Source organism: Heptranchias perlo, chromosome 28 (genome assembly GCF_035084215.1).
Source record: "Heptranchias perlo isolate sHepPer1 chromosome 28, sHepPer1.hap1, whole genome shotgun sequence".
In the NCBI taxonomy this organism is placed as follows: Eukaryota; Metazoa; Chordata; class Chondrichthyes; order Hexanchiformes; family Hexanchidae; genus Heptranchias; species Heptranchias perlo.
This window is the reverse complement of record NC_090352.1, coordinates 20,736,120-20,763,415: the sequence shown is the minus strand read 5'-3', so window position 1 is coordinate 20,763,415 and position 27,296 is coordinate 20,736,120. Positions and strand designations below refer to the sequence as shown.

Below are 27,296 nucleotides of genomic sequence, written 5' to 3'. Positions count from 1 at the left end.
TTTACGCTGGGTGCAAATTACGTACAGCTCAATTCGAGTTTCCGCGATCTTTTGCGCTGGTTCAAAAATTATTGCGCTGAAGCTGGCCACGCCCACAAAACTGGCCACGCCCCTCCGATCAAAAGAACGAGGATGGCAAGTTTCCACCTATTGCCGCTGTTCGATGAGGGTCTTCAAATTAAGCTTGTTTCCTTTGGTGCACAGGCACTAGTAGGCACGTTTTAAACGTTTTTACATATTAAAAAATATTAAATTTACTAAGAAACGACTAGTGTACACCAATGAAAGTGGTAAATGGTTCAGTATAGTTTTTTAAAGTCATTTTCAGTGATTTAAAATCGGGTCACTCACAGGTGGAGGACTGGACACTTTTATTAAAAATGCTTATTTTTTGTGATGACCCATTTTCAGCTGTATTAATAAAACCGCACCAGGTTACCACTCTTAAATACATCAATGAATACTTTTTATTGCAAAGGGGAAAAAAAAAGATTTTACGTTCATGATTACACAGATGCATTTTTAGCGGAGACTCGAGCTGTAACCTAACCGGTGCAATTTGCGCCCAAAGCAGAAACTCTACCTCACTATGTATACTGAACTTGTGTTTTACATCACACAATACTGATCCTACTGAAGGAGGGAGTGTGGATTAATTAAAACTCAATATGACTCTGGCTTTTACAAACAGATTTCATATGAAGGATCTTCTAATCTCTGGCCGGCAGCTTACAATTTTTCAATTCAAATCCTTGTACTGCTTAACACGTGCAAAAGTCACATGCAACTTATTCATTTTGTGTTGGTCTCTTGCTAAATATTTAATATTGAATAATCTAAAATGACATTTTGAACAGCTTAAATTCAGATAAATCAGTTGATCTGGAGACGGTGCACAATAAAATGATGATTAATAATTAAAAATGAATAGTCGTCAACTGCTTTAGAGCAAGACTTGGAAACGACTCCTGTCGTCAGGCCAGTGGCATGTAAGGTAATGATTGATGGGAGTAGATTTTGAAATACACGCACTGGATTTGTTTTACCTCGTGTTAAGTTGTTCTTTCAGTTATTTTAAAATAAGCATGCAGAATATTAAAGTAGCCAACCCCGCGGAAAATATAAACTACTCGAAGACTAGAAAGGCAATTTCTGAACGTGATTTCACTGCACAAAGTGTTGAAAATGTTAAAAAGAATGAAAATGCAAAGACCAGACAGACTTGGACTCGAAATATTGAGTTCACATTGGCCGGAATCGGGTATTCAGTGGGACTGGGCAATGTCTGGAGATTCCCCTTCCTGTGCTACAGGAGTGGAGGAGGTAATTTTGTTTTAATAATGATCTGTGAGATACGTGATTCTGAAAACCTGAGACTCTTGGCTTTGCCATGCTGAACAATTAACTTTTCAACCGTTCGATAATTCTGGGTATGAAAGCCCCTAATTTTATTTCGCTTCTGTAATGACTGATTAATCATTTTGTTTGTTTGAATTATTCTTCAGTTACAATGTAGATGTACATTCATAACTTATTTTCATGGTGGTTCATTGAAAATCCTTCGTTGAATCCAAAATACAATCAATAACTAAGGGATAAAGATTCCGAGGTGCCGCTCTTCGGAAAATGTCGGAAGTACACTCTCCTATCTCTCTGTTTTCCATTCAATAACTTTAATGGATCAATTCCAGTTTCGGGGAGCACAGTTTTTCAATATGCGCTCTTGGCACTGTGCAGGGAATGGCCCATTAAGACTTTTATCCATAAGAGCCAAGTGATGGCAAAGAGACAATAGGTTTCAAACAAAAGGCGTGAGTAAGCACCCATGGAGAGCGTTATGAAAGAGTGAGTTGATTGTGTCCACTTTGGAATTCCTTGCAATAAAATGTGCACTGACATAGTGCTTTGTAATTGATGGAAGTCATACAGGAAAGGATGCATTTATGTGATGCTGATATCTTCTCTCAGATGATAATTATTATGTGGAGATGCCGGTGATGGACTGGGGTTGACAATTGTAAACAATTTTACAACACCATGTTATAGTCCAGCAATTTTATTTTAAATTCACAAGCTTTCGGAGGCTTCCTCCTTCCTCAGGTGAACGAAATGAAATCCTCGAAATGAAATCGCATTTATAATTCACAGAACGATGCTTGGTGATTACAGACAGTTTTTTCAACTGCCCGTTGCCAAGGCAATCAGTGTGCAGACAGACAGGTGTTACCTGCAAGGTCTCAGAATATACAAATCACCAAAAAAAAAACAACAAACAAAAAAAAAACAGAGATAGAGAGGTAGAAACATAGAAAAGACAGCAACTGACCCGTTATATTAAAAACAGATAACATTTGTTCGCTGGTGGGGTAACGTGTAGCGTGACATGAACCCAAGATCCCGGTTGAGGCCGTCCTCATGGGTGCGGAACTTGGCTATCAATTTCTGCTCGACTATTTTGCGTTGTCGTGTGTCTCGAAGGCCACCTTGGAGTACGCTTACCCGAAGGTCGGTGGATGAATGTCCATGACTGCTGAAGTGTTCCCCGACTGGGAGGGAACCCTCCTGTCTGGCGATTGTTGCGCGGTGTCCGTTCATCCGTTGTCGCAGCGTCTGCATGGTCTCGCCAATGTACCATGCTCTGGGGCATCCTTTCCTGCAACGTATGAGGTAGACAACGTTGGCCGAGTCACAGGAGTATGAACCATGCACCTGGTGGGTGGTGTCCTCTCGTGTGATGGTGGTATCTGTGTCGATGATCTGGCATGTCTTGCAGAGGTTACCGTGGCAGGGTTGTGTGGTGTCGTGGACGCTGTTCTCTTGAAAGCTAGGTAATTTGCTGCGAACGATGGTCTGTTTGAGGTTGGGTGGCTGTTTAAAGGCGAGTAGTGGAGGTGTGGGGATGGCCATAGCGAGGTGTTCGTCGTCATTGATGACATGTTGAAGGCTGCGGAGAACATGGCGTAGTTTCTCCGCTCCGGGGAAGTACTGGACGACAAAGGGTACTCTGTTGGTTGCGTCCCGTGTTAGTCTCCTGAGGAGGTCTATGCGATTTTTTGCTGTGGCCCGTCGGAACTATCGATCGATGAGTCGAGCGTCATATCCCGTTCTTACTAGGATATGACGCTCGACTCATCGATCGACAGTTCCGACGGAATGTGGGAAAGAAAGCTAAGGAGTCAACGGTAGACTGTGTTCCACCAAAGGGAAGACTTCAGTGATGAGATGTGTTATGATGCCTCTTGGAGTAAATGCTGCCTGAATCTTCTTTGCTCCATCCTGTGCTGTTCCTCCTCCTCCTCCATGTAAATGGCATACAAGGCTTTTCCCATAGGGAATTCCAAGCCTGCTCCTGAGAAGCCTTCACTGCTGATAGAGTGCAGGGGGTCCGAAAATCTGCCGGTGGTCTGACCCGGTGAAAAGTAGGTCCAGGTGTGTGTAGACAGAATGGCAAAAAAACTGCTTTAAAAAGCATTTCACAGCCGCAGAAATTGCTATTCCACATCTCCAGGCCCTTTTGCGTCAGAATCTCCTCACCTCTGCCTGTATCAGCTGATCCTGACAGCTGATGCACCTCATAAATCTCAATTTATGTTATCCAGAGTGCTTTAGCAACGTAAAACCAAGGAACTGCCAAGCCACTGGCCCTCCCATTGACGTATGCCAGTGAGGCCAGTTGGAACTCAGCAATGGTGAGGAAATCACCTCCCGCCCCTTTATGTTTTATAGGGTGTTTTTAGAGCATTCGACGGGTTAGTGCCCTTTGCCTATTTCCCATCATTCTTAAACTGTTCCAAATGTAATCATCGACAGAGATAATTTCAGAACATATTTTGGGCGAGTGAAAACCAGCTGATTTCCAAATTAGAATTTTGATGGTACAGTATTTGAAAATGTAATCATACTTTGATAAATCTCTAATAAAGAAGTATTGCAACAATTTCATATTTTATTCTGACATCAGTAATAGATTCCAAGTTAATAAAGTAGTGATTAAGATATTCACAGTAACCTGCAATAAATTACTGTTATGAAAAAGAGATAGCAATATTGATACACTAACAGCAGAGTGCAAATCTTTTTGTTGAATTCTTGAGACTATCATATTTATGAATTTGATGAAGTCATTGTACATTTTGATTACACCATAGGATCATAGAATGATACGGCACAAAGGAAGCCATTTGGCCCATCGTGTCTGTGCCGGCTCTTTGAAAGAGCTATCCAATTAGTCCCACTCCCCTGCAAATTTTTCCTTTTCAAAGATATATCCAATTCTCTAAAATTTACCTACATGGTGGTTATAGAAGGCGCACATTCAAGGTCCTTGACGTAGCTGTGCCTGCACTGAAAGCAACGCTGGTTTAGGAATTGAAGCAAATTGCTTATTTTTGTTTTTAGTTTCAGGATCAGTTGGGTCTGAGAATGAGTGGCTTTGGTATTCATGTTGGTCAGAGTTATTTTTCCCTGATGCTGCATCAAGGGGAGTTTCCACTCAGTGAAACTCCAAGAACAGGCTTCAGTTTGCTTGGTATTTTGCCAGATCTAGACAGAGAACAACCATCAGTCATTAAAATTGAGAGATGTCCCACGTGTATTTCAGCTACATGTTTTTGTGGAGAGGACTCCACTCTGCCATAGAGATATGTGAATACATTATTTTTTTGCAACTAATATTAAGAGCTGTGTTAGCCTGCTAGGGATTCCTTGCTCTTCAGTGGCCAGGACCAACAAGCATTGGGCTGGATCTTCCAGGACTGCAATACCAGCTGGAGTCCTTGTGGTCTTCCAGACAGCCATCCAGAATGGTTGAATGTAGATCATAGCAGAATATGTGTAGGTGAGTGTCTGACTGCAGCCCATGCTGTAGCTAGCTGGAATGGAAAAGTTGGAGTTGATGTGGAATGCACTGTGTATAATCTTGAGGTGACCCTTGCACATTTTGTTGGAGGTGGTGGTATTGATCCCTCCATATCTCTTTCCATTCCACCTTAGTTACCTCATGGCCCAGGGGTCACTTCTTGGTCCCTTTGAGGTTTTCTGTGCTATCTTTTGGAAGTGAAGATAATGCAAAGATGAAGATGAGTCTGCAAGGGGTCAGATGGGAAGTGGAGGAACAGTTACCAGGGGAGAGATTGAATCACACTGGAGTCTGCAAAGTATTGCTAGTTCTGAAGGTAATACCTTTACACAGAAGGTTGATGGAGCATGGAATGCTTTGTTATTAGGAGTGGTTGAGGCAGTAATCATTGTATCTTTTAAGCAAAAATTGGATAAATGTTTGAAACTGAGGAAGATACAGGGCTATGCAGAGAGAGCGATTAATTTTAAATTGTTCTAGCAATGATCCAGCAAAGACACAATAGACCAAATGACGACCTCCTGTGTTGCAAACCTCTATGGTTCTATCTTAGCAGTCCTCATTTTAATGGGGATCTGGAACTCATTCAGGATCTCATTTCAAACATACCAGCAGTCCAATTTCACCCCGCCCCCATTCCTGGATGAATAAACTAATGTGGATGAAAAGTCATGAATAAAAGGGGCCATTTTTCATTTTTGGGCAAAAATGTTTTTGTTCTCTTGCATTCTCTCTCTCTCTCCTCCCCATGCTCCCCTTGCCAACTTCCATCCTCCACAAACTATAACTCATCAAGAATACCACAGCCCGCATGCTCACTCCCATCACTCTTGTGATCATCAGGCTATACTGGCTTCCTGTGCCCCACCAACTTCACCTTCCTTGGCCTCGACCCATCATAACTCAGCTATCTCCTCCAGGCTGAGCATCCTCGTACACATTCCCCACTCCTCTGACACTGGCCTGTTCCCTGTTCCCTTTGCTCCACCAATTGGTGCCCGCTCCTTCTGCAACTATGCTCCCATCCTTTGGAACTCTCTCCCAGAGCATATCCACCTTGTCACCTCCCCCGAATTAGCCCTGCAGATGCCCTCTTAAGATCCTTCTATTCTATCATGCTTCCGCCTTCCACATTGCTCACTTTCCCTTTTCCCATCATAGAAATACAAAATAGGAGCAGGAGTAGGCCATTCAGCCCTTCGAGCCTGCTCCGCCATTCAATATGATCATGGCTGATCCTCTATCTCAATACCATATTCCCGCTCTCTCCCCATAGCCCCTGATGCCTTTTGTGTCTAGAAATCTATCTAGCTCCATCTTAAATATATTCAGTGACTTGGCCTGCACAGCCTTCTGTGGTAGAGAATTCCACAGGTTCACCACCCTCTGAGTGAAGAAATTTCTCCTCATCTCAGTCCTAAATGTCCTACCCCGTATCCTGAGACTGTGATCCCTCGTTCTGGACCCCCCAGCCAGGGGAAACATCTCCCTGTCCAGCCCTGTCAGAATCTTATATGTTTCAATGAGATCCCCTCTCATTCTTCTAAACTCGAGTGAATACAGGCCGAGTCGACCCAACCTCTCCTCATACGACAGTCTTGCCATCCCAGGAATCAGTCTGGTGAACCTTCGCTGCACTCCCTATATGGCAAGTATATCCTTTCTTAGGTAATCGTGCTCATGTCTATTATTTGCACACAACCTGTAAAGCACATTGAGACGCCTCTCTTTACATGAGGAGCACTATAGAAATGCAAGGAGATGGTGGTCAATCAATTGATCAATCTGAATGGAGGGAACCTCACCAAGGTTTATAAAATATTAAATGGTATAGATGGGATCAACCCATAAAGTTGCCTCAATGAAGCCAGGAAAGTAGGATCAGAGGACATAAATTTAACCTAATGAAAAGTAAATTTAAATAGATATCAGGAGCAACCTCATTATTTAAAGAGTGATAAGTGTTCAGAGTAATGCACTAGGGAGGGTAATAGAGACAAAAACGTAGGCAGGTGGATGCTGCAATCGGAGCGTTAGAATACTAGAGGGATATTTTCTTGCCTTTGATTCTTGACTTCTCTTATTTTCTTATGATTTTATTTTATCTATAAAAGGTATTTGGTAACATTCCCATCCTGTTTGCTTTCTAATATCCCTCTTCCAGCAGACCTGTTGTCTGAGATTCTTGCAACATCTGCCACCAAGATCATTGTCTCCTTGTCATTTCTCAGATTGCATTGATTAGATAGCACTCGATCCAAAATTTTTCTCTGTGGCTAGAAGCTGTTTGCTTTACATCAAAAGAAATCAAAGGAAAAGGGTCCAGGATGTAAGTTTCAGATGTTGCTTCACTCAGTGTAATGTGCCTCGCTTTTGCTTTCTTTCACTTCATACAGTTTAAGTGTTTTGCGGAAGCATACAGATCATTGTTAAGTTGATTGCTGCTCCTAAAACATTTGTTCCACTTGCCTTTCCTCCCTTGATGGAATGACTAGTTCAGAAGAAGTCTGCACTATATTGTAACAGACACCGATGAAGGGCTACTCCTGAAAAATTAACCCATGCTTCGCATTTGCATTCTGATCTACCTACTGTACAATATCTGTTTTTATTACACTGCAATAGTATGGCTCACTTAGTTTGATTGAGGGGAAGGGTTAATGTTTGCTGGCTATATGATTTTTACATAATAGTTATCAAGCGACCAGCAAGTGGTACATAATTTAACCGGCTACTCAATTAAGTTACATTCATCAGTTGGACTGTGTTTATTTATTATTTCTAATTATCTGAAACTGGGTTGTTAGGCATCTAATTTATATTTTGGGGAGTTGACGGCAGGAGGCCACAACCAAACAATGGAGAGGTAACTCCCTACAGGGATGAAGTTACAGAAAATTGAAGACTGGGTTACCTTGTGACATAGGGAGACCTCAATAATGGAAAGGAAACAAAATATAAAATATAATGTAGAAAAAAGGAACAAAGTCAAATTGTGTAAAAGGTGAGAGTGCACCTCCATATCAAACTATTAAAGTTAAATATTAACCCGAAACCTAGGGTGAAATTTCCACTCTGGACTTTTGTACCACATGTGACATTCCATTCTGTGATCTGTGGCACGTGCACGCCATTCCTTCAATAATCTTCATGAACTCTTTTTGGTCCCTCTCACCCTCACATATACCCAGATTGAGACAGATGCACTTCACCCAAAAAAAACTGAGCAGCCTGTAGCCGTTTAACCTGAAGTCAAATACTTACTATTTCATTACTTATCAGCTTTATTGGTTCTGTGGAAAAGAAAACACAGGCCCAGAGTTTCCGCTAGATTGCACTGGCTTTATCATAGTTGCATAGGGCGTAATTTGGGCCCAGCATAATTCGATCTTTTGCGCTGGCTAAAAAAAACTAGCCACGCCCACAAAATTGGCCACCCCCCCCCCCTCCCCGGCTTGAAAAAATGAGAATGGTGAGCTTCTGCCGATTGTGCCAGCATGCAGCTATTTGAGGAGGGTTTTTAAATTAATCTAGTTTTCTTAGGCACTAGTAGGCATGGTTTAAACGTTTTCAAATAGTAAAAAATATAAATTTACCAAGAAACTGACTATTGTACAGCAATAAAAGTAGGAAATGCTTCAGTATAGTTTTTTGAGTCATTTTCAGTGAGTTTAAATCAGATTACTCACAGGCAGCAGACTGGTCACCTTCATTAAAAATGCTTATTTTTCGTGATGAACCCATTTTCAGTGGTATTAATAAAACTGCATAAGGTTACCACTCTTAAATACATCAATGAATATTTTTGATTGCAAAAAAAGGAACGATTATGCTATGTTAAGCTGCAGAATTGTGCTGATTTATGGCAGATTTTACGTTTGTGGTTATGTTAATGCATTTTAGCGGTAACTCAGCATAAAATGCGCCGGTGCAATTTGCTCCAGGCCACTGTCTTGCTTTATGAAGCTTCAAAAGCTGAAGGGTTCAATGAAACCAGTGTTTTTTTTTAAAAATGTTAACGTTTTAGAAGTTTGAGCTTCAGGGAAGGTATATCTTGGTATAGCCTGTTCGAGTACTAACATTCTCTCAGGATTTATATTCACTGATCAGCAGCACACAGTTGTCCCATAGGGATTATTTTCTACTGTAATTTGAAAGTGTACAATGATGTGTATTAGGCGAAGAATTCTGTACATCTCTCAAACATCTCAAATCAGTTCAACACACTACATAATACCTTGAAGTGTAGTGATTGTTGTTACATAGACATAACAGAATTGTATTTAACATTTTTATGTCAATATTCAAGAACTCAGAGGATTAGATTTATTTTCACTGTTGGAGGTTTTCTATCCATGTGATAGTAAAATCAATTAAACCAAGCCAGCCAAAAGTCGGTTGTGGAACCTGACAGAGTGACTCTACATTCTCATCTCTGGTTGCTATTTTGATTAAGTATTTTAATTTCTGGAGAAGAAAAAGTTTATTTAATGTTTTTGCCCAAAGTAATACTGATAAAGAACGTCTGTTTTTCAGACTGGAGGGAGGTGTGCAGTGGTGTTCCCCAGGGGTCGGTGCTGGGATCACAGCTTTTCTTGATCTATATTAATGACTAGGACTTGGGTGTACAGGGCACAATTTCAAAATTTGCAGATGACACAAAATTTGGAAGGGTAGTGAACAGTGAGAAGGATAATGATAGACTTCAAGAGGATATAGTCAGGCTGGTGGCATGGGCGGACACATGGCAGATGAAATTTAACACAGGAAAATGCGAAGTGATACATTTCGGTCGGAAGAATGAGGAGAGGCAATATAAACTAGAGGGCACAACTCTAAAAGGGGTACAGGAACAGAGAGATCTGGGGGTATATGTGCACAAATCATTGATGGTGGTAGGACAGGTTGAGAAAGTGGTTAAAAAGTCATACGGGATTCTGGGCTTTAAATAGAGGCATAGAGTACAAAAGCAAGGAAGTCATGATGAACCTTTATAAAACACTGGTTCGGCCACAACTGGAGTATTGTGTCCAGTTCTGGGCACCGCACTTTAGGAAAGATATGAAGGCCTTAGAGAGGGTGCAAAAGAGATTTACTAGAATGATTCCAGGGATGAGGGACTTCGGTTACATGGGTAGACTGGAGAAGCTGGGGTTGTTCTCCTTGGAACAGAGCAGGTTGAGAGGAGATTTGATAGAGGTATTCAAAATCATTAAGGGTCTAGACAGAGAGAATCTGTTCCCATTGGCGGAAGGATCAAGAACCAGGGGACATTGTTTTAAGGTGATTGGCAAAAGAACCAAAGCTGATATGAGGAAAAACGTTTTCACACAGCGAGTGGTAAGGATCTGGAATGCACTGACCGAGGGGGTGGTGGAGGCAGATTCAAACATGGCCTTCAAAAGGGAACTGGATAAGTACTTGAAAGGAAAAAAAATTGCAGGGCCACGGGGATAGGGCGGGGGAGTGGGACTAGCTGGATTGCTCTTGCATAGAGCTGACACAGACACAATGGGCCGAGTGGCCTCCTTCCGTGCTGTAACCTTTCTATGATTCTATGAAATATATAAACCCATGGAGCATGCTTCTATCTCCAATCTGCATTCAGGCTTTCTTATTTTTAATATATGAAGATTCAGCAGTCAGGCCCAGTTATTTTATTCTAGGCCCTTGAAGCCAGGACTCTGACATACCATCAAACAACAAATGCCGAATTAAGGAAGCCTGGGGCCACAAAGATTATAAACCTGTCCAATCAGCAGCCTGTGAAGCAAATGAATTTGTTTGAGGAACAGCATTAAAGTCTGGTTTACGGCCCTAAAGTGTAAATGATTGTTAAGAAAGGCCAGGAAGGTCTGATCTATTTTTTTAAAAACTTGATATTTGACCATCGTAATTCCTAATATAGGCCTGTCAAAATTGACTGACACATTGAAATGAACTCAATTAGCCTCCTTAACCAGACATGGAGATATAATCCCGGAAGGAGATTGGTCTCAGTGAAATTTAAGATATAGAAAATCTAGCCTTCCCCCTCTTCAAGCAGGAAAGCATTGATTAGTTACGTCAGAGAGTAGTTGGGCAGTCAAGCCAAAGACAGAAAGCAAAAGGAGTTTTAAGAGTTGAAATTGTAAGATTCATCGAGGTCAAGTGTTTAACGCACAAGGAAACTGTAAAGCGTATTGCCACAGTATTTAAGAGACTTCTCTACAAGATCGAAGCCTCTGGTATTAGTGGCAATATATCGAGTTGGATTGAGAACTGGCTGGAAGGACATGGGCAGAAAGTAGTTATAGATGGATCTGGATCTGTTTGGAGACCGGTCACCAGTGGTGTTCCTCAGGATGGTTGCTCCTTACTATTTTTAATAATGATCTAGATGTAGGTGTTGGGATATGATCTGCAAATTTGCAGATGATACCGAGATCTGTGTGAGTGTCAGGACTGTAGACAATGTTCGATTGCTTCAATCGGATCTTGATGTGTTGGGAGACTAGGCTCGTGACTGGCAAATGATGATTAATTTTGCGAAGTGCAGTGTTATGCATGTGGGCAGGACAAATGCTCAGCATGAATACACCCTTCAGGGAAAAGCATTAAAGCAGGTGGAGAAAGAAGGAGATTTGGCCGTTCTAGTGCATAGATCTCTAAAGGTTTGTGAGCAATGTTGTGAAGTGATAGCTAGAGCAAATAGGGTGTTGGGGTACATTTATAGGACAATTGACTGTAAGACAAAGCATAGTATTTTGTCCTTGTACGAGACCTTGATCAGGCCTCATTTGGAATACTGTGTCCAGTTTTGGTCTCCTCACATGGGTGATATTGAGGCTTTGGAAAGGGTGCAGAGGAGGGCCACTAGAATAATTCCCAACTTAAAGCATGTTAGTTATCAAGATAGGCTAAAAGAGCTGGGACTCCACACTTTAGAGAAGCGTTCTGATTGTGTTGCAGTTGACAGTTTGTTCCAATTAATAACGTTAGGGAGGCTCAGGGGTCACAATTTTAAGTTGTACAAGATTCAATCTAGGTTAGATAGTAGGAGGTGGTTCTTTTCCCAGAGAATAGTGGACTTCTGGAACAGGCTGCGGCTCGTGCTGTGGACACCGATTCGCTGAATTCCTTCTAGCGAGAGCAGGACCTGTTTCTGGAGATCACCTCTGACAAAAGTTAGGTAATGTAATGCATAGAATTCAGGGCCAGAGTGATCTCCTGGCCTAGTTTCAATTGCCAAGGGGTCGGAGAGGAACTTCCCAGTTTTTTTCCCCCAAATTGGCTGGGGTTTTTGTCTTGTTTTTCGCCTCTCCCAGGAGATCACATGGTGTGGGGTGTGTATATATTATGATACACAAGGTATCACGATTGTGTGGGACAGACTGGATGGACCAGAGGGTCTTTTCCTGTCCGTCATTGTTCGTATTTTTGTCCGTTTAAAGCTCACACCTCCAAACATAGAATGAGAACTTATGCGTTGTATCGAGAAATGCATTCTTGCATGGTTAGCTAGCCTTGATGAGAAGAAGGCTGAAGATGACAGCCACAGATGGCGACTCCCTGCAAGCATTCCCAAGAGGAAGCAAAGCATGGAGGACAAGGCAGGCTATATTTAGCTGCTAACTTGTAATGAATGTGAACGGTAAACCTAAGCTTGCAAAGCCTCGAACTTCGAATTTAACTCTATTATACTGTAGTCAAGAGAACCTAGCTACATCTGAGATATTGTGATATGTTTAACATACCTTCATGCGATTATTAAATAATAATTATTATTATTATTAAACAACTGCTCTGCCAGCTTAATAAGCTCTACCTAAGTGCTGATTACAACCGCAGTATCTGATGTAAATACCTTTTGTAATCTCAATGCATTACTTTATGAAGATACTAGTTGTATAACTTAGATCTTTTGAATAAAATAATGACAGTTCATACATCTGTGTCTGACTTTGTCTTTGAGTGCTCTGAAAAGAAAGAGTTAACTCATCCCACTTACATTCTACAGTAATTCTTTGTTAATTTGCTCAGAGTGGAACTATTAAAATAAGGTATGTAAGATGATTGAAGGGTGAGTAAATTGGGCACTTTGTAAATCTTAGACATATCTAGTAGAAATCCTGTCTAGTCTGTATAAATGTGTGAGGAAAAAGAACAAAGGTTGGTTCATTGCCCTTAATGCATTAGGTGGAATATCAGAAGTTCCAATATACACTCAGGACATGTTTTACCATTCACACCATTATCTTATAATTCCAATCATCACACTGCCTGAGATCAGATAACTCAACTCAACTCTGATCAGGGATCAAAGCTGCAACCTTCCTGGTCTGTGTCATTCAGCTACTCACTGGATAAACTTTACGATCTATCAGAGGAACCATAACAATTATTTTAACCTGAAGGACTTTACCATGCTGGCCTCCGAATGTTATATATTTTCTTCCTCATGCACAACAATTTATATTAATTTAGCATTCCCTTAGTTGCTGTACCCAGTCTTCTGTGTTGAGAGTAATATTTAAATGAACACCATAATTTCATTTAGCTTCCTAGCTGCCATAATTCTGTACTTGGCATAAATATTACATGGACTTTGAGGTAGTGAATTTAAATAAAACAGTCACAACTTTCATCATATTATTGTTGTGATTCATTAACTTTGTATCTTCAATTCAGTAAAAAGTGGTTTATAGGGCATCTATTATGGTAATTAAGCAATAGTGAACTCATGAGAGTAGAGTAGGTCGTAACTGGGAAGGACAGCTTGGTTGTAGAATGTGATTGTAGGTCAATTTTCTCAATCAGACACCTGTCCTCAATTGCAATCTCCTATGTGGGATTCAATTATACCCTTCAGAGAAACATGTTAAGATTTTCATAGATGTGGGGATAAATATGAATACACAAAGTGATATATCCCCAGTCTCACTCATTCCCCCTCCCCCAGATGTTTTCTGCATGCCCAGACTGCAAGAAGGAGACTGTGTGATGCTAGCATCTAGTTGACACAGCCAAGTGTTTGGACCTAGTTAAAGGCACATGACCAGAGGCAGGATGCTTTTGAAATGTACTGTACAAGAAGAATGTTGGGTATCAACTGAGCAGACAGAATGGTCCATGTGCATTAATCGAGTATGTTACAGTAGGAAGACTGTAATGGGCAGGGTATACATAGTGAAGATCAGTACCTTCAGGTACTAATTGAATGGATCTAAGCTGGAAAAAGACCACTTGGTAGGTCAAAGCTGAGATAATGGAGAGTGAACCTCAATTCAAGGACAGCAATAGACAGGCAGCTGCAAGAGCTGCCAAAAGGAAAAGCAAGATCTTGTAGCATTTATGACCAGCCTGGTGATAATGATCGACTGCCATTCATGCCATTTATATGGTTCTGAATGAAGAAATAATCAGTCATTCTTAGTACATCCATGCCCAAGTGGATTCCACGCAACTTTCCAATGCCTGAATTAAAAGTCTACCTGTTTTTATCATCCTTGTTGTACTTCACTGCTGCAATCCAGCAAGCTCCAGAAATAGACCTCTTCTAGAGGAGCAGAAATGGAAAGTGACACAAGAGGATATAGAGGAGAAAATACTCCAAAAGACGACTGATTCAATTTTACCTTGAGCACACAACATATCAACCCAGATTAGAAACATTCAAGTGGAAAGAGAATGCTTGTAGTTTTTAACTACCATGGATCACAATTCATATTGATGACCATGAAGTAATAGTAAATAAAATAATAATTGATGAATTGGTTAATTACAGCACATCTTATAGTCGCACCAATCTTTTTATTAAATTTATTGACAGGAGGATTTTCACTCTCTAGGAGAATGTAGCATCAATATGATGTGAGTGTGATGGTTGGATATTTTTTCATTGTGTGCTCAGAAATGTTGAGATTACCAAATATCTTCTACTTGATCTCCCTTTTCCTTTTCCAATTTGTTTTCTCTTTGTTTATCTCTTAATTCTGTCACTAGGAATAGCAGAAAAGTCTTTTTTTGTGGTAACTGTCAGATCATGATTAATAGGTTTTCTTTTATATTTGGTGTTCTTCACTATCATTCCACTGGTAAACATGTAGTTCCCATTAACATTGTCAGAGAGGCCTCAAAAAAAAAATTTCAATTGTTCAAGAAGCCAGTCGTTAGAAATTGCAAATTCAAACAAGAAATTTTTTAACAATTAACAGTTAGGGAACCAGGTGGTGCAGTGGGTTAAACAATGGCCTTTCACTTCTGGGACCTGGGTTGAAATCCAGCCCTAGCTGTTGGGATGAATATCTTCTCGATCTACTGGCCATAAGGGTCCTATATAAAATTAGGTTGGGCAGTCTCAATCTAGTTCATAGTGGGCATAGGCCTATAGTGCGGTGCTGTCAATGTACGTAACTTGGCGCTAATTGGTAATGTCACTCAAACAGGCCTGAGGATGTTTGGTGTGAGAAATGGTAAAATGTTAAGGGCTACTCTTTCTGAGGTTGGGGGTGAAACTTGTTGAAGGAAAGTATGGGGAGAGTGTGTAGTTCTTGCAAATTTTCTTAACAAGATATTTATAGGAGGATACCATTACAGTTTAGTTGTGCATATTTATATAGAATTATAGAAAGATTACAGCATGGAAGGAGGCCATTTGGCCCATCGGGTCCGCTCCAGCTCTATGCAAGAGCAATCCAGCTAGTCCCACTCCCCCGCCCTATCCCCGTAGCCCTGCAAATTTTTTTCTTTTAAGTACTTATCCAGTTCCCTTTTGAAGGCCATGATTGAATCTGCCTCCACCACCCTCTCGGGCAGTGCATTCCAGATCCTAACCACTCACTGTGTAAAAAAGTTTTTCCTCATATCACCTTTGGTTCTCTCTTCCAAGGAGAACAACCCCAGCTTCTCCAGTCTATCCATGTAACTAAAGCCCCTCATCCCTGGAATCATTCTAATAAATCTTCTCTGCACCCTCTCTAAGGCCTTCACATCTTTCCTAAAGTGCAGTGCTGGACACAATACTCCAGTTGTGGCTGAACCAGTGTTTTATTAAGGTTCATCATGACTTCCATACTTTTGTACTGTATGCCTCTATTTATAAAGCCCAGGATCCCGTGTGCTTTTTTAACCACTTTCTCAATCTGCCCTTCAACGATTTGTGCACATATACCCCAAGATCTCTCTGTTCCTGTACCCCTTTTAGTGTTGTGTCCTCTAGTTTATATTGCCTCTCCTCGTTCTTCCTACCGAAATGTATCACCTCGCATTTTTCTGCGTTAAATTTCTTCTGCCATGTGTCCGCCCATGCCACCAGCCTGTCTATATCCTCTTGAAGTCCATCACTATCCTCCTCACTGTTTACTATCCTTCCAAGTTTTGTGTCATCTGTAAATTTTGAAATTGCACCCTGTACACCCAAGTCCAAGTCTTTAATATATATCAAGAAAAGCAGTGCACCCAGCACCGACCGCTGGGGAACACCACTGTACACCTCCCTGCAGTCCGAAAAACAACCGTTCACCACTACTCTTTGCTTCCTGTCACTTAGCCAATTCTGTATCCACGTTGTTGTTGCCCCCTTTATTCCATGGGCCACAATCCTGATGATAAGCCTACCATGCGGCACTTTATCAAACATCTTTTGAAAGTCCATATACATCACATTAACTGCACTGCCCTCATATACCCTCTCTGTTACTTCATCAAAAAACTCTATCAGGTTAGTTAAACATGATTTGCCTTTAACAAATCCATGTTGGCTTTCCCTAATCAATCTCCACTTGTCCAAGTGACTTTAATTCTGTCCCAGATTATCGTTTCTAAAAGTTTTCCCACCACTGAGGTTAAACTGACTGGCCTGTAGTTGCTGTGTTTATCCTTACACCCTTTTTTGAACAAGGGTGTAACATTTGCAATTCTCCAGTCCTCTGCCCCTATACCTACGGACGTTTGGAAGGCTATGGCCAGTACCTCTGCAATTTGCACCCTTACTTCCCTCAGCAAACTAGGATGCATCCCATCCGGACCGGGTGACTTATCTACTTTAAGTGCAGCTAGAGTTTCTAGTACCTCTTTATGAATTTTTAGCCCATCCAGTATCTCAACTATATCTTCCTTTACTGAGACTTTGGCAGCATCTTCTTCTTTGGTAAAGACAGATGCAAGGTACTGATTTATTAACTTGGCCATCCCATCTGCCTCCATGAGTAGATCTCTTTTATGGTCCCTAATTGGCCCCACCCCTCCTCATACTACCCGTTTAATGTTTACATGCCTGTGGAAGACTTTTGGATTCCATTTATGTTGGCTGCCAGTCTATTCTCATACTCTTTCTTTGCCCCTCTTATTTCCTTTTTTACTTCCCCTCTGAACTTCTGAACTTTCCATATTTAGCTTGGTTCTCACTTGTGTTATCAACTTGACATCTTTCATATGCCCCTTTTTTCCATTTCATCTTACTCACTATCTCTTTTGTCATCCAGGGAGCTCTGACTTTAGTTGCCTTACCTTTCTCCCTCGTGGGAATGTACCTAGACTGTACCCGAACCACCTTCTCTTTAAAGGCCGCTCACTGTTCAATTACAGTTTTGCCTGTGAATTAGAATTAGAGACGCATGCAAGAAGGGTACAACTATAATCATGGGTGACTTTAATTTACATACAGATTGGTCAAACCAAATTAGCAATAATACAGTGGGGGAGGAATTCTTGGAGTGTGTACGTGATGGATTTCTAGACCAATACGTTGAGGAACCAACTAGAGAACAGGCGATCCTAGACTGGGTATTGTGCAATGAGAAAGGATTAATTAACAATCTTGTTGTGCGGTGTCCCTTAGGGAAGAGCAACCATAACATGATAGAATTCCTCATTAAGATGGAGAGTGAAGTAGTCGAATCCGAAACTAGGGTCCTGAATCTAAATAAACTAAATTACGAAAGTATGAGGTGTGAGTTGGCTAGGATAGATTGGGGAACTTCACTAAAAGGGATGACGGTGGATAGGCAATGGCTAACATTTAAAGAACGTGTGCAGGAATTACAACAATTATTCATTCCTGTCTGGTGCAAAAATAAAACAGGGAAGGTGGTTCAACCGTGGCTTACAAAAGAAATTAGGGATAGTATTAGATCCAAAGAGGATACATATAAAATTGCCAGAAAAAGCGGCAAGCCTGAGGATTGGGAGCAGTTTAGAATTCAGCAAAGGAAAACAAAGAGATTGATTAAGAGGGGAAAAATAGAGTATGAGAGTAAACTAGCAGGGAACATAAAAACTGACTGTAAAAGCTTCTATAAATATGTCAAGAGAAAAAGATTAGTGAAGACAAATGTAGGTCCCTTACAGTCAGAAATGGGGGAAATTATAATGGGGAACAAAGAAATGGAAGAACAATTAAACACATACTTTGGTTCTGTCGTCACAAAGGAGAACCCAAATAACCTCCCGGAAATGTTAGGGAATCAAGGGTCTCGTGAGAGGGAGGAACTGAAGGAAATCAGTATTAGTAAAAAAATAGCGCCATGGAAATTAATGGGGCTAAAGGCTGACAAATCCCCAGGGCCTGATAATCTACATCCCAGAGTACTGAAAGAAGTGGCCCTGGAAATAGTGGATGCATTGGTGGTCATCTTCCAAAATTCTATAGACTCTGGAACAGATCCTACAGATTGGAGGGTGGCAAATGTAACCCCTCTATTTAAAAAAGGAGGGAGAGAAAGAACAGGGAATTACAGACCAGTTAGCCTAACATCAGTAGAGGGGAAAATGCTAGAGTCCATTATAAAGGATGTGATAACAGAACACTAGGAAGGCATTAACGGGATTGGACAAAGTCAGCATGGGTTTATGAAAGGGAAATCATGCTTAACGAATCTACTGGAGTTTTTTGAGGATGTAACCAGTAGAATAGATAGGGGAGAACCAGTGGATGTGGTGTATTTGGATTTTCAGCAGGCTTTTGATAAGGTCCCACACAAGAGGTTAGTGTGCAAAATTAAAGCACATGGGATTGGGGGGAATATACTGGCATGGATTGAGAATTGGTTGACAGACAGGAAACAGAGAGTAGGAATAAACGGGTCTTTTTCTGGGTGGTAGGCAGTGACTAGTGGGGTACCGCAGGGATCAGTGCTTGGGCCCCAGCTATTCACAATATATATCAATGATTTGGATGAGGGAACTAAATGTAACATTTCCAAGTTTGCAGACGACACAAAGCAGGGGTGGAATGTGAGCTGTGAGGAGGATGCAAAGAGGCTCCAATGTGATTTAGACAAGTTGGGTGAGTGGGCAAGAACATGGCAGATACAGTATAACATGGATAAATGTGAGGTTATCCACTTTGGTTGTAAAAATAGAAAGACAGATTATTATCTGAATGGTGATAGATTGGGAAAAGGGGAGGTGCAACGAGACCTGGGTGTCCTTGTACACCAGTCGCTGAAAGTGAGCATTCAGGTGCAGCAAGCAGTTAGGAAGGTGAATGGTATGTTGGCCTTCATTGCAAGAGGATTTGAGTACAGGAACGTGGATGTCTTACTGCAGTTGTACAGGGCCTTGGTGAGACCACATCTGGAGTATTGTGTGCAGTTTTGGTCTCCTTATCTGAGGAAGGAAGTCCTTGCCATGGAGGGAGTGCATCGAAGGTTTACCAGACTGATTCCTGGGATGGCAGGACTGACGTATGAGGAGAGATTGGGTCGACTAGGCCTATATTCACTAGAGTTTAGAAGAATGAGAGATGATCTCATCGAAACATATAAAATTCTAACAAGACTAGACAGACTAGATGCAGGGAGGATGTTCCCGATGGCTGGGGAGTCCAGAACCAGGGGTCACAGTCTCAGGATATGGGGTATGCCATTTAGAACCGAGATGAGGAGAAATTTCTTAACTCAGAGGGTGGTGAACCTGTGGAATTCTCTACCACAGAAGGCAGTGGAGGCCAAGTCATTAGATGTATTCAAGAAGGAGATAGATATATTTCTTAATGCTAAAGGGATCAAGGTATATGGGGAAAAAGCGGGAACAGGGTACTGAGTTAGATGTTCAGCCATGATCATTTTGAATGGTGGAACAGGCCCGAAGGGCCAAATGGCCTCCTCTTGCTCCTATTTTCTATGTTTCTATGTTTGATTCCAATTAACCAAGGCCAAGATCTGTTCTCATCCCATTGAAATTGGCCCTCCTCCAATTGAGTATTTTTACTTCAGAATGGTCCATGTCCTTTTCCATAGCTATTATGACACTATGATCGCTGCTTCCTAAATGCTCCCCCACTGACACTTGCTCCACTTGGCCCGCTTCATTCCCTAGAACCAAGTCCAGCAATGCCTCCTTCCTCGTTGGGCCAGAAATGTACTGGTTAAGTAGATTTACATGCTTCACGATCATGTGCAGAATAGTCAGGGATTGCTTTTGGATTCAGTCACCTTTATTGTACAGCTGAGAACAAGTTATAGTGTGTTCCTATAACCCATTTGCAATCAGCCAACTTTTCTCTTTGCAGGAGCTAGGTGGAGCAGTTTGTTGTATGGGCTTCCTGGAAGGGGATTTAGACTGCTTGATATTTTCCCAGTCCTGGGCAGAGGCTATGTATTACTCGCTCTGAGTGGCTTATGTCCTACAGGTGTTTAACCAATTGTGACCTTCGCATTGCTGGCCATGAGAGCTACGACAATCTCGAGCAGTTTTTCTACCCCTGGAGACAGGCCTAGCAAATAAGACGGTGAGTCACAGGTTATCCTAATGCTGGTTATGGCCATTGTGGTATTCAAGATCACGGCCCAGGATTGGTTGGATATTGGAGTAGGACCAATTTAGCCACTTCCTGACCAGCAATTGTCTGACAATCAGGGATGACATCACTTACGAGTGTATGAGTTTGACTGGACTCTCACACATTTTGCTGCAAGTGATGATTGTGAGGATTTATTTCCAAATTTTTGTCCACTCTTTTATTATTTTGTGGCTTAGGTCGTATTCCCTTTGTTGTGGAGATCTGTGCAGTGTACAAGACAGTGAAATAGTCGGTATGAGCCAGAAATCTTTCAATAACATAAAATGTTAGCTGTTCTCTCCCGGTCCAGAGAACTAGAAAGTGTTTGCTGAGAAATTCTATTGATTCAAAGAGAAACAGTATATTACATAATAAAATTGTACATGGAAGTTAGGTGCCACCAAAAACATTTTAAAAATTATATATAGAATGACAGATACCAAGGAATGATTACAATGTAATTGAGCAGTTCAGATAACATCATAAATCACAAGAACAATGTTTGACCAGTTTACAAGTCATTGGAACTGTAAAATGAATTACAGCTTTCTCGTCACTCCATTGCATCTGTTTATTTTATTAATAATGTGTGGGAATTTGTTGAGATAGTTTCCTTCTGGTTTTAGTCCTTTTTATTTGCCAGTGGTTCTTGTCAGTGTCAACACTGACAGCCAGAACATTCCATGCAGTTAATTCCCAGTGGCATCTGCAGTGAGGGATTAATGATTGTGATGTAAGCACAGCATGGTTATTGAGTGATAAACAATGGTTGACAACCAGAAAATAACACTATCAGTGTACATTAGAAATTATTACTGCGCTCCAGTAAGTGCAAACTATAGGCAAATCAGCAGATTAGATATATTGGGGTAGAAATTGTTCGGAATGGCAAACCAACATTCCTCGCCACACCATCGATTCATACTCACCCACTTTTCTTTGGGCACTTCCTCGAATAGGAAGTGGAGAGGAGCCCAGCGTCAGTTCAGGAGAAGCGAGAGGATTGATCTGTCCTCTCAACCAATCAGATCGCAGCATTTTTGACAGCTGCGTTCACTGTCTCTGCCAGCTTGGAACGTTAAACCAGGAAGTGAAAGGTACAACATTTTAAATCAATGTAAAAACAGTTATGGACAGTAAAAAAAAGAGATGGTAAGAAATAGTAATTTCATGGGCAATTAGGGATGGGCAATGAATGCTGGCTTTGCCAGCGTCACCCACATCCCATGAATGAATAAAAAAATATAAAAGAGACAGAAGGGAAAAGTAAAACAAATAAACTTTTAATTTTTTAATTTAAAAAAACTTTTTTTAATGACCAAAAACTATTAAAATGAGTAATGAGATTCCACATTATTAAAAGTTATTTTTAGTTGTTTGGCAATCATTAACACTTACCGCGCTGTTAAAACTTAGTTTACACCTATATTTTTAAGCGTACCTGTTTGGTGGTGTAATTAGTTACTTTCCAGCTGGGCAGATAAGTAAGTTTGCACTTTCTCAATGATTTCTCTGATTGTAGCATGTGATGGCCCTTTAATTTGAAGCTGTCATATCGCCGACGAACCACTAGGAGCAAGTTCCAGATTTCCGCGTTTCAATGTGCATGTGCAAACACCAGAACTTGCTCCTCCATTTTGCCACTAATAACGGAGAGCGTTGTTGAGCTCACCGTTATTTCTAGAGCGATTTCTGCCCCGTGAGCTCTGTGTTGTTTAAATTATTCTTGAAAGTGCCACATTTGGATTGTTTCAGCTAACAGTTCATCGGTGAGGTTACATGGCTCAAATCAATATGTGTATGGGTGCTCTTTACATTACATAATTTTATAGAGTGCATTCTCAGGCATTTGATTGTCACTCCCAAGTGGTTGGGAGCAGCTTAAGGGGGAACAATACTAAGGGCGGACATTATTTTCAGTGCTCTCAAGTATAGCTTGTTAAAAAAGTTGTTTATTCTCTGGTGCATTAGGAAAAATCACAACTTTTATTAGTCACCAGTAGCTGACTAAAAGCCAGTGTTGGACTCCCCAGCCATAAGAGAGCACCTCTCCTTACCATCAAAAAGTAACTCTCATTGTTGTGTTACCAACCAGGCTAATCAGGTACTGAATGTATCTCAATGGCATCTGAGTATAAGTTAAAACAAGTTATTGTAGCCTTGCATAGATTTGCCCACTTTCTGGTCTTAGATGTTTAACATGGAGCTCTAGGCTGATCTGGAGCTCAGGACTGGAAAAATTATGTTTCCACAATGACAGGTGGTGGTAACATCACAGATATACGATCATCTTTCGATTGGGCACTTTACAACCTTCTGGTCTTAACATTGATTTCATTAACTTCAGATTATAACCACTGCTCCCATTTTTTTGGACAGCAGGTGTTGGTAATGGTTCTGATGTTGCCATTTACAGCTCCTCTAGACCCATCTTTTGTTTCTTTACTTGTCCCATTACCACTCTCCTTCCCTTGCACCATCATTTCTTTTGTCATTTAATCACTCCTGCCCTCCACCCTATCAGAGTCCTTCCCTTCTGTTCTTTCCTCCCCTCCCCTTTCAACCCCCCCCAACCCCAAAACCTTTCCCTGGTTCTGTACTTGCTTAAAAACTGTTAAATCTTTAACTTCTTCCAGTTCTGATGAAAGGTCATCGACCTGAAACGTTAACTCTGTTTCTTTCTCCACAGATGCTGCCTGACCTGCTGAGTATTTCCCGCATTTTCTGTTTTTATCACAGATATACAGACACTTTTGTATTCATTGTTGATAAATTTGTGAATTAAACCAAGCGAGAAAATGTAACGTTAAACATATTAGAACTAGAAACATAAATTGTGTGCCCAGTGAAGGAGTTTCCATTAGCAGAGGTGGATAACAACAAAGGTCTAGATGTGATTATTGACCAGTTGCTGAAAGTATCCAGTCAGTTGGAAGCTGTAATTAAAGAGGCTAATCTGGTATTGGACATATCACAATGACATCATAGAATATGTTATTGCCCGTTTTTATTGATCATTGGTTGGTCCATGTTTTCAATGCAGTGCAAAGATTTGAATGTCCTTCCTTCAAAAGTGCATCGATGCTTTGGAGAGGGTGTGAGAAAAACAATAGGGAGATCATTTTAACTTTGGCCGATAGTGTAAAATGGGAGATAGCGAATCGGCACCCTGTTTCACATCATTCCCGTTTTTTATTTCCATTGACCTCAATAGAAATAAAAATCAGGTCACCGATTCGCTTTCACCCATTTTACACTATGGCCCGACGTCAAAATTATCCCCTAATTGTTTAACTGGAGCTTGAGCTCCAATTTATTCTTATAACCATCAATTCTGTTCAATTCAGAATGAAACTAAGAAGGGATGTGTTCAATCTTTTTGAAATGCTGACAGGAATAGATGCAAAGAGATATTTTAACCTGGCCTCCGAGCACAGAACTAGAGGATGCAATTGTAAAGTTGACAAGCCTCAAGCAAGGCTTAGAAGATTTTCTTTTCCAGAGCAGTGAATATGTAGAATAAACTCCTTGCTTAAGCACTTAATGCTTTATAGAAATGAAATAGTTCTCAGCAAGGCATTAATAATTTAAATGTAGATGGTGTTTTTCCTTTCTGTAGCATTCCAACACCCTAGTTGAGCGTTTAGGACACATGCCTCTTCTACCTTCAGTACCATATATTGCTGATGATTTTTTCATTGATTAAAGAAAGTTTAGCACTTTTAAAAATATCTGGATGACGATCTGGATAGGAACAGGATTAGGGGTTGTAAGCATAAGTTCATACAGATAGTACTGAATGCTGTCCGGGATGTGATGGTCGTTGAGCTGCTGAGAATATGGGGATAATTTTAACCTAGCTCTCCGGGCGGGAAACCCACGGGATCGGGTGGAACGCCGGTTTTACACCCTGCCCAATATTACACTCCATTGACTTCAGTGGACTTACAGCTGAAACTCCCGTCAGTTTCCCAAGGGACGGGTTAGGTTAAAATTGCCCCCATATGGAGCAGTCATGCTATGGAAGGCAACGAGTCAAGGATGAACAACATAGGATGCAAAGTTGGACAGTTTTGCTTCATTTATTTTTGGAATGCAGGAAGACGTTCTCAGAACCTTTCCTCAATAGATGAAATGAGTTGGGTGGTGTCCGTGATAGTGTGAATGAACATGCTGTGTGAAAGGAACAAGCCTGGTGCATGATAATATCATAGTATGGTACAGCACAGGAGGAGGCCATTCAGCCCATCGTGCCTGTGCCAGCTCTTTGAAGGAGTTCCCTTCCCCTGCTCTTTCCCCATAGCCCTGTAAATTGTTTCCCTTCAAGTATTTATGCAATTCCTTTTGAAAGTTACTATTAAATCTGCTTCCACCACCCTTTCAGGAAGTGCATTCCAGATCATAACAATTTGCTGTATAAAAAAATGTTTCCTCATGTTGCCTCTGATTCTTTTGCCAATCACCTTAAATCTGTATCCTCTGGTTACCGAACCCTTCTGCCACTGGAAATAGTTTTTCCTTATTTACTCTATCAAAACCCTTCATGGTTTTGAAAACCTCTATCAAACTTCCTCTTAACCTTCGTTGTTTTAAGGAGAACAACCCCAGCTTCTCCAGTCTCTTCACGTAACTGAAGTCTCTCATCCGTGATACCATTCTAGTTAATCTCTTCTGCACCCTCTCTAAGGCCTTGACATCCTTCCTAAAGTGTGGTGCCCAGAATTGAACACAATACCCCAGTTGAGGCCTAACCAGTGTTTTATAAAGGTTTAGCACAACGTCTTTACTTTTGTACTCAATGCTTCTATTAATAAAGCCCAGGATCCCATATGCTTTTTTAACAGCCTTCTCAACTTATCCTGCCACCTTCAAAGATTGTGTACATACACCCCAGGTCGCTCTGTTCTTGCACTCCCTTTAAAATTGTACCATTTAGTATATATTGCCTTTCCTCGTTCTAAATGTATTACTTCACACTTCTCTGCATTAAACTTCATCCGCCATGTGTCTGCTCATTTTACTTGTCTGTCTATGTCCTCCTGAAGTCAGTTACTATCCTCCACATTGTTTACTACATTTCTGAGTTTCGTGTCATCTGCAAACTTTGAAGTTATACCCTGAATACCCAAATCCAGGTCATTAATATCAAAAAGAGCAGTGGTCCTAATACTGAACCGCTGGGAAACACCACTGTATACTTCTCTCCAGCTTGGTTCTCTACTGAATAATTAACCTGACATTTATCATAAGTCTCCTTTTTCTGTTTCATTTTAATCTCTATATATCTTTAGTCATGCAGGGAGCTCTAGATTTGGATGCCCTTCCATTCCCCGTCGTGGGAGTGGTGTCTACTCTGTACCAGAACTATCTCCTCCTGAAGGCCTCCTATTGTTCAATTACTGTTCTGCCTACCAATTTATGATTCCAATCCACCTGGGCAAGATCCCTTTTCAACTCACTGAAATTAGCTCTCCTCCAGTTAAGTAATTTTACACTTGATTGTTCCTTGTCCTTTTCCATAGCTACTCTAAACCTGATGATATTATGATCACTGCTCCCCCACAGAAACATGCTCCACTTGCCCAGTTCATTCACCAGAACTATATCCAGCACTATTTCCTTCCTTGTCGGGCTAGAAACACACTGATCAAGAAAGTTCTCTTGTATACATTTCAGGAATTCCTCCCCTTCTGCCACATAATAGGCTTGTCAGCAAAGTTGAAGCCCGTGGAATAAAAGGGGCAGTGGCAGCATGGATATGAAATTGGCTAAGTGACAGGAAACAGAGAGTAGTGGTGAACGGTTGTTTTTCGGACTGGAGGGAGGTGTACAGTGGTGTTAACCCAGGGGTCGGTACTAGGACCACTGTTTTTCTTGATATATAATAATGACTTGGACTTGGGTGTACAGGGCACAATTTCAAAATTTGCAGATGACACAAAACTTGGAAGTGTGGTGAACAGTGAGGAGGATAGTGATAGACTTCAAGAGGACATAGACAGGCTGGTGGAATGGGCGGACACATGGCAGATGAAATTTAACGCAGAGAAGTGCGAAGTGATACATTTTGGTAGGAAGAGCGAGAAGAGGCAATATAAAATAAAGGGTATAATTCCAAAGCGGGTGCAGGAACAGAGAGAACTGGGGGTGAATGTGCACAGGTCGTTGAAGGTGGCAGGGCAGGTTGAGAAAGCGGTTTAAAAAGCGTACAGGATCCTGAGCTTTATAAATAGAGGCACAGAGAACAAAAGCAAGGAGGTTATGATGAACCTTTATAAAACACTGGTTCGGCCACAACTGGAGCATTGTGTCCAATTTTGGGCACCGCACTTTAGGAACGATGTGAAGGCCTTAGAGAGGGTGCAGAAAAGATTTACTAGAATGGTTCCAGGGATGAGAGACTTCGGTTATGCAGATAGACTGGAGATGCTGGGGTTTTCCTTAGAGCAGAGAAGGTTGACAGGAGGTTTGATAGAGGTGTTCAAAATCATGAGGGGGTCCAGACAGAGTAGATAAAGAGAAACTGTTCCCCTTGGCGGAAGGGTCGAGAACCAGAGGATACAGATTTAAGGTGATTGGCAAAAGAACCAAAGCCGACACGAGGAAAGACTTTTTTACACAGCGATTGCAATGCCTGAAAGGGTGGTGGAGGCAGTTTCAATCGTGACTTTCAAA

At 41.2% G+C, this 27,296-nt stretch overlaps 1 protein-coding gene across 1 annotated transcript in view; it reads left to right on the top strand.

The window, feature by feature from the left end:
* Nucleotides 1-1,007: 1,007 nt before the first annotated feature.
* Nucleotides 1,008-27,296, top strand: part of si:ch211-283g2.1 (sodium- and chloride-dependent GABA transporter 1) — an 81,471-nt gene continuing 55,182 nt past the window's right edge. Inside the window, exon 1 of the mRNA XM_068008181.1 lies at nucleotides 1,008-1,323. Within this exon, the coding sequence (XP_067864282.1) occupies nucleotides 1,086-1,323 (238 nt within the window). The 5' untranslated portion in view covers nucleotides 1,008-1,085. The remainder of the gene's footprint in view (nucleotides 1,324-27,296) is intronic.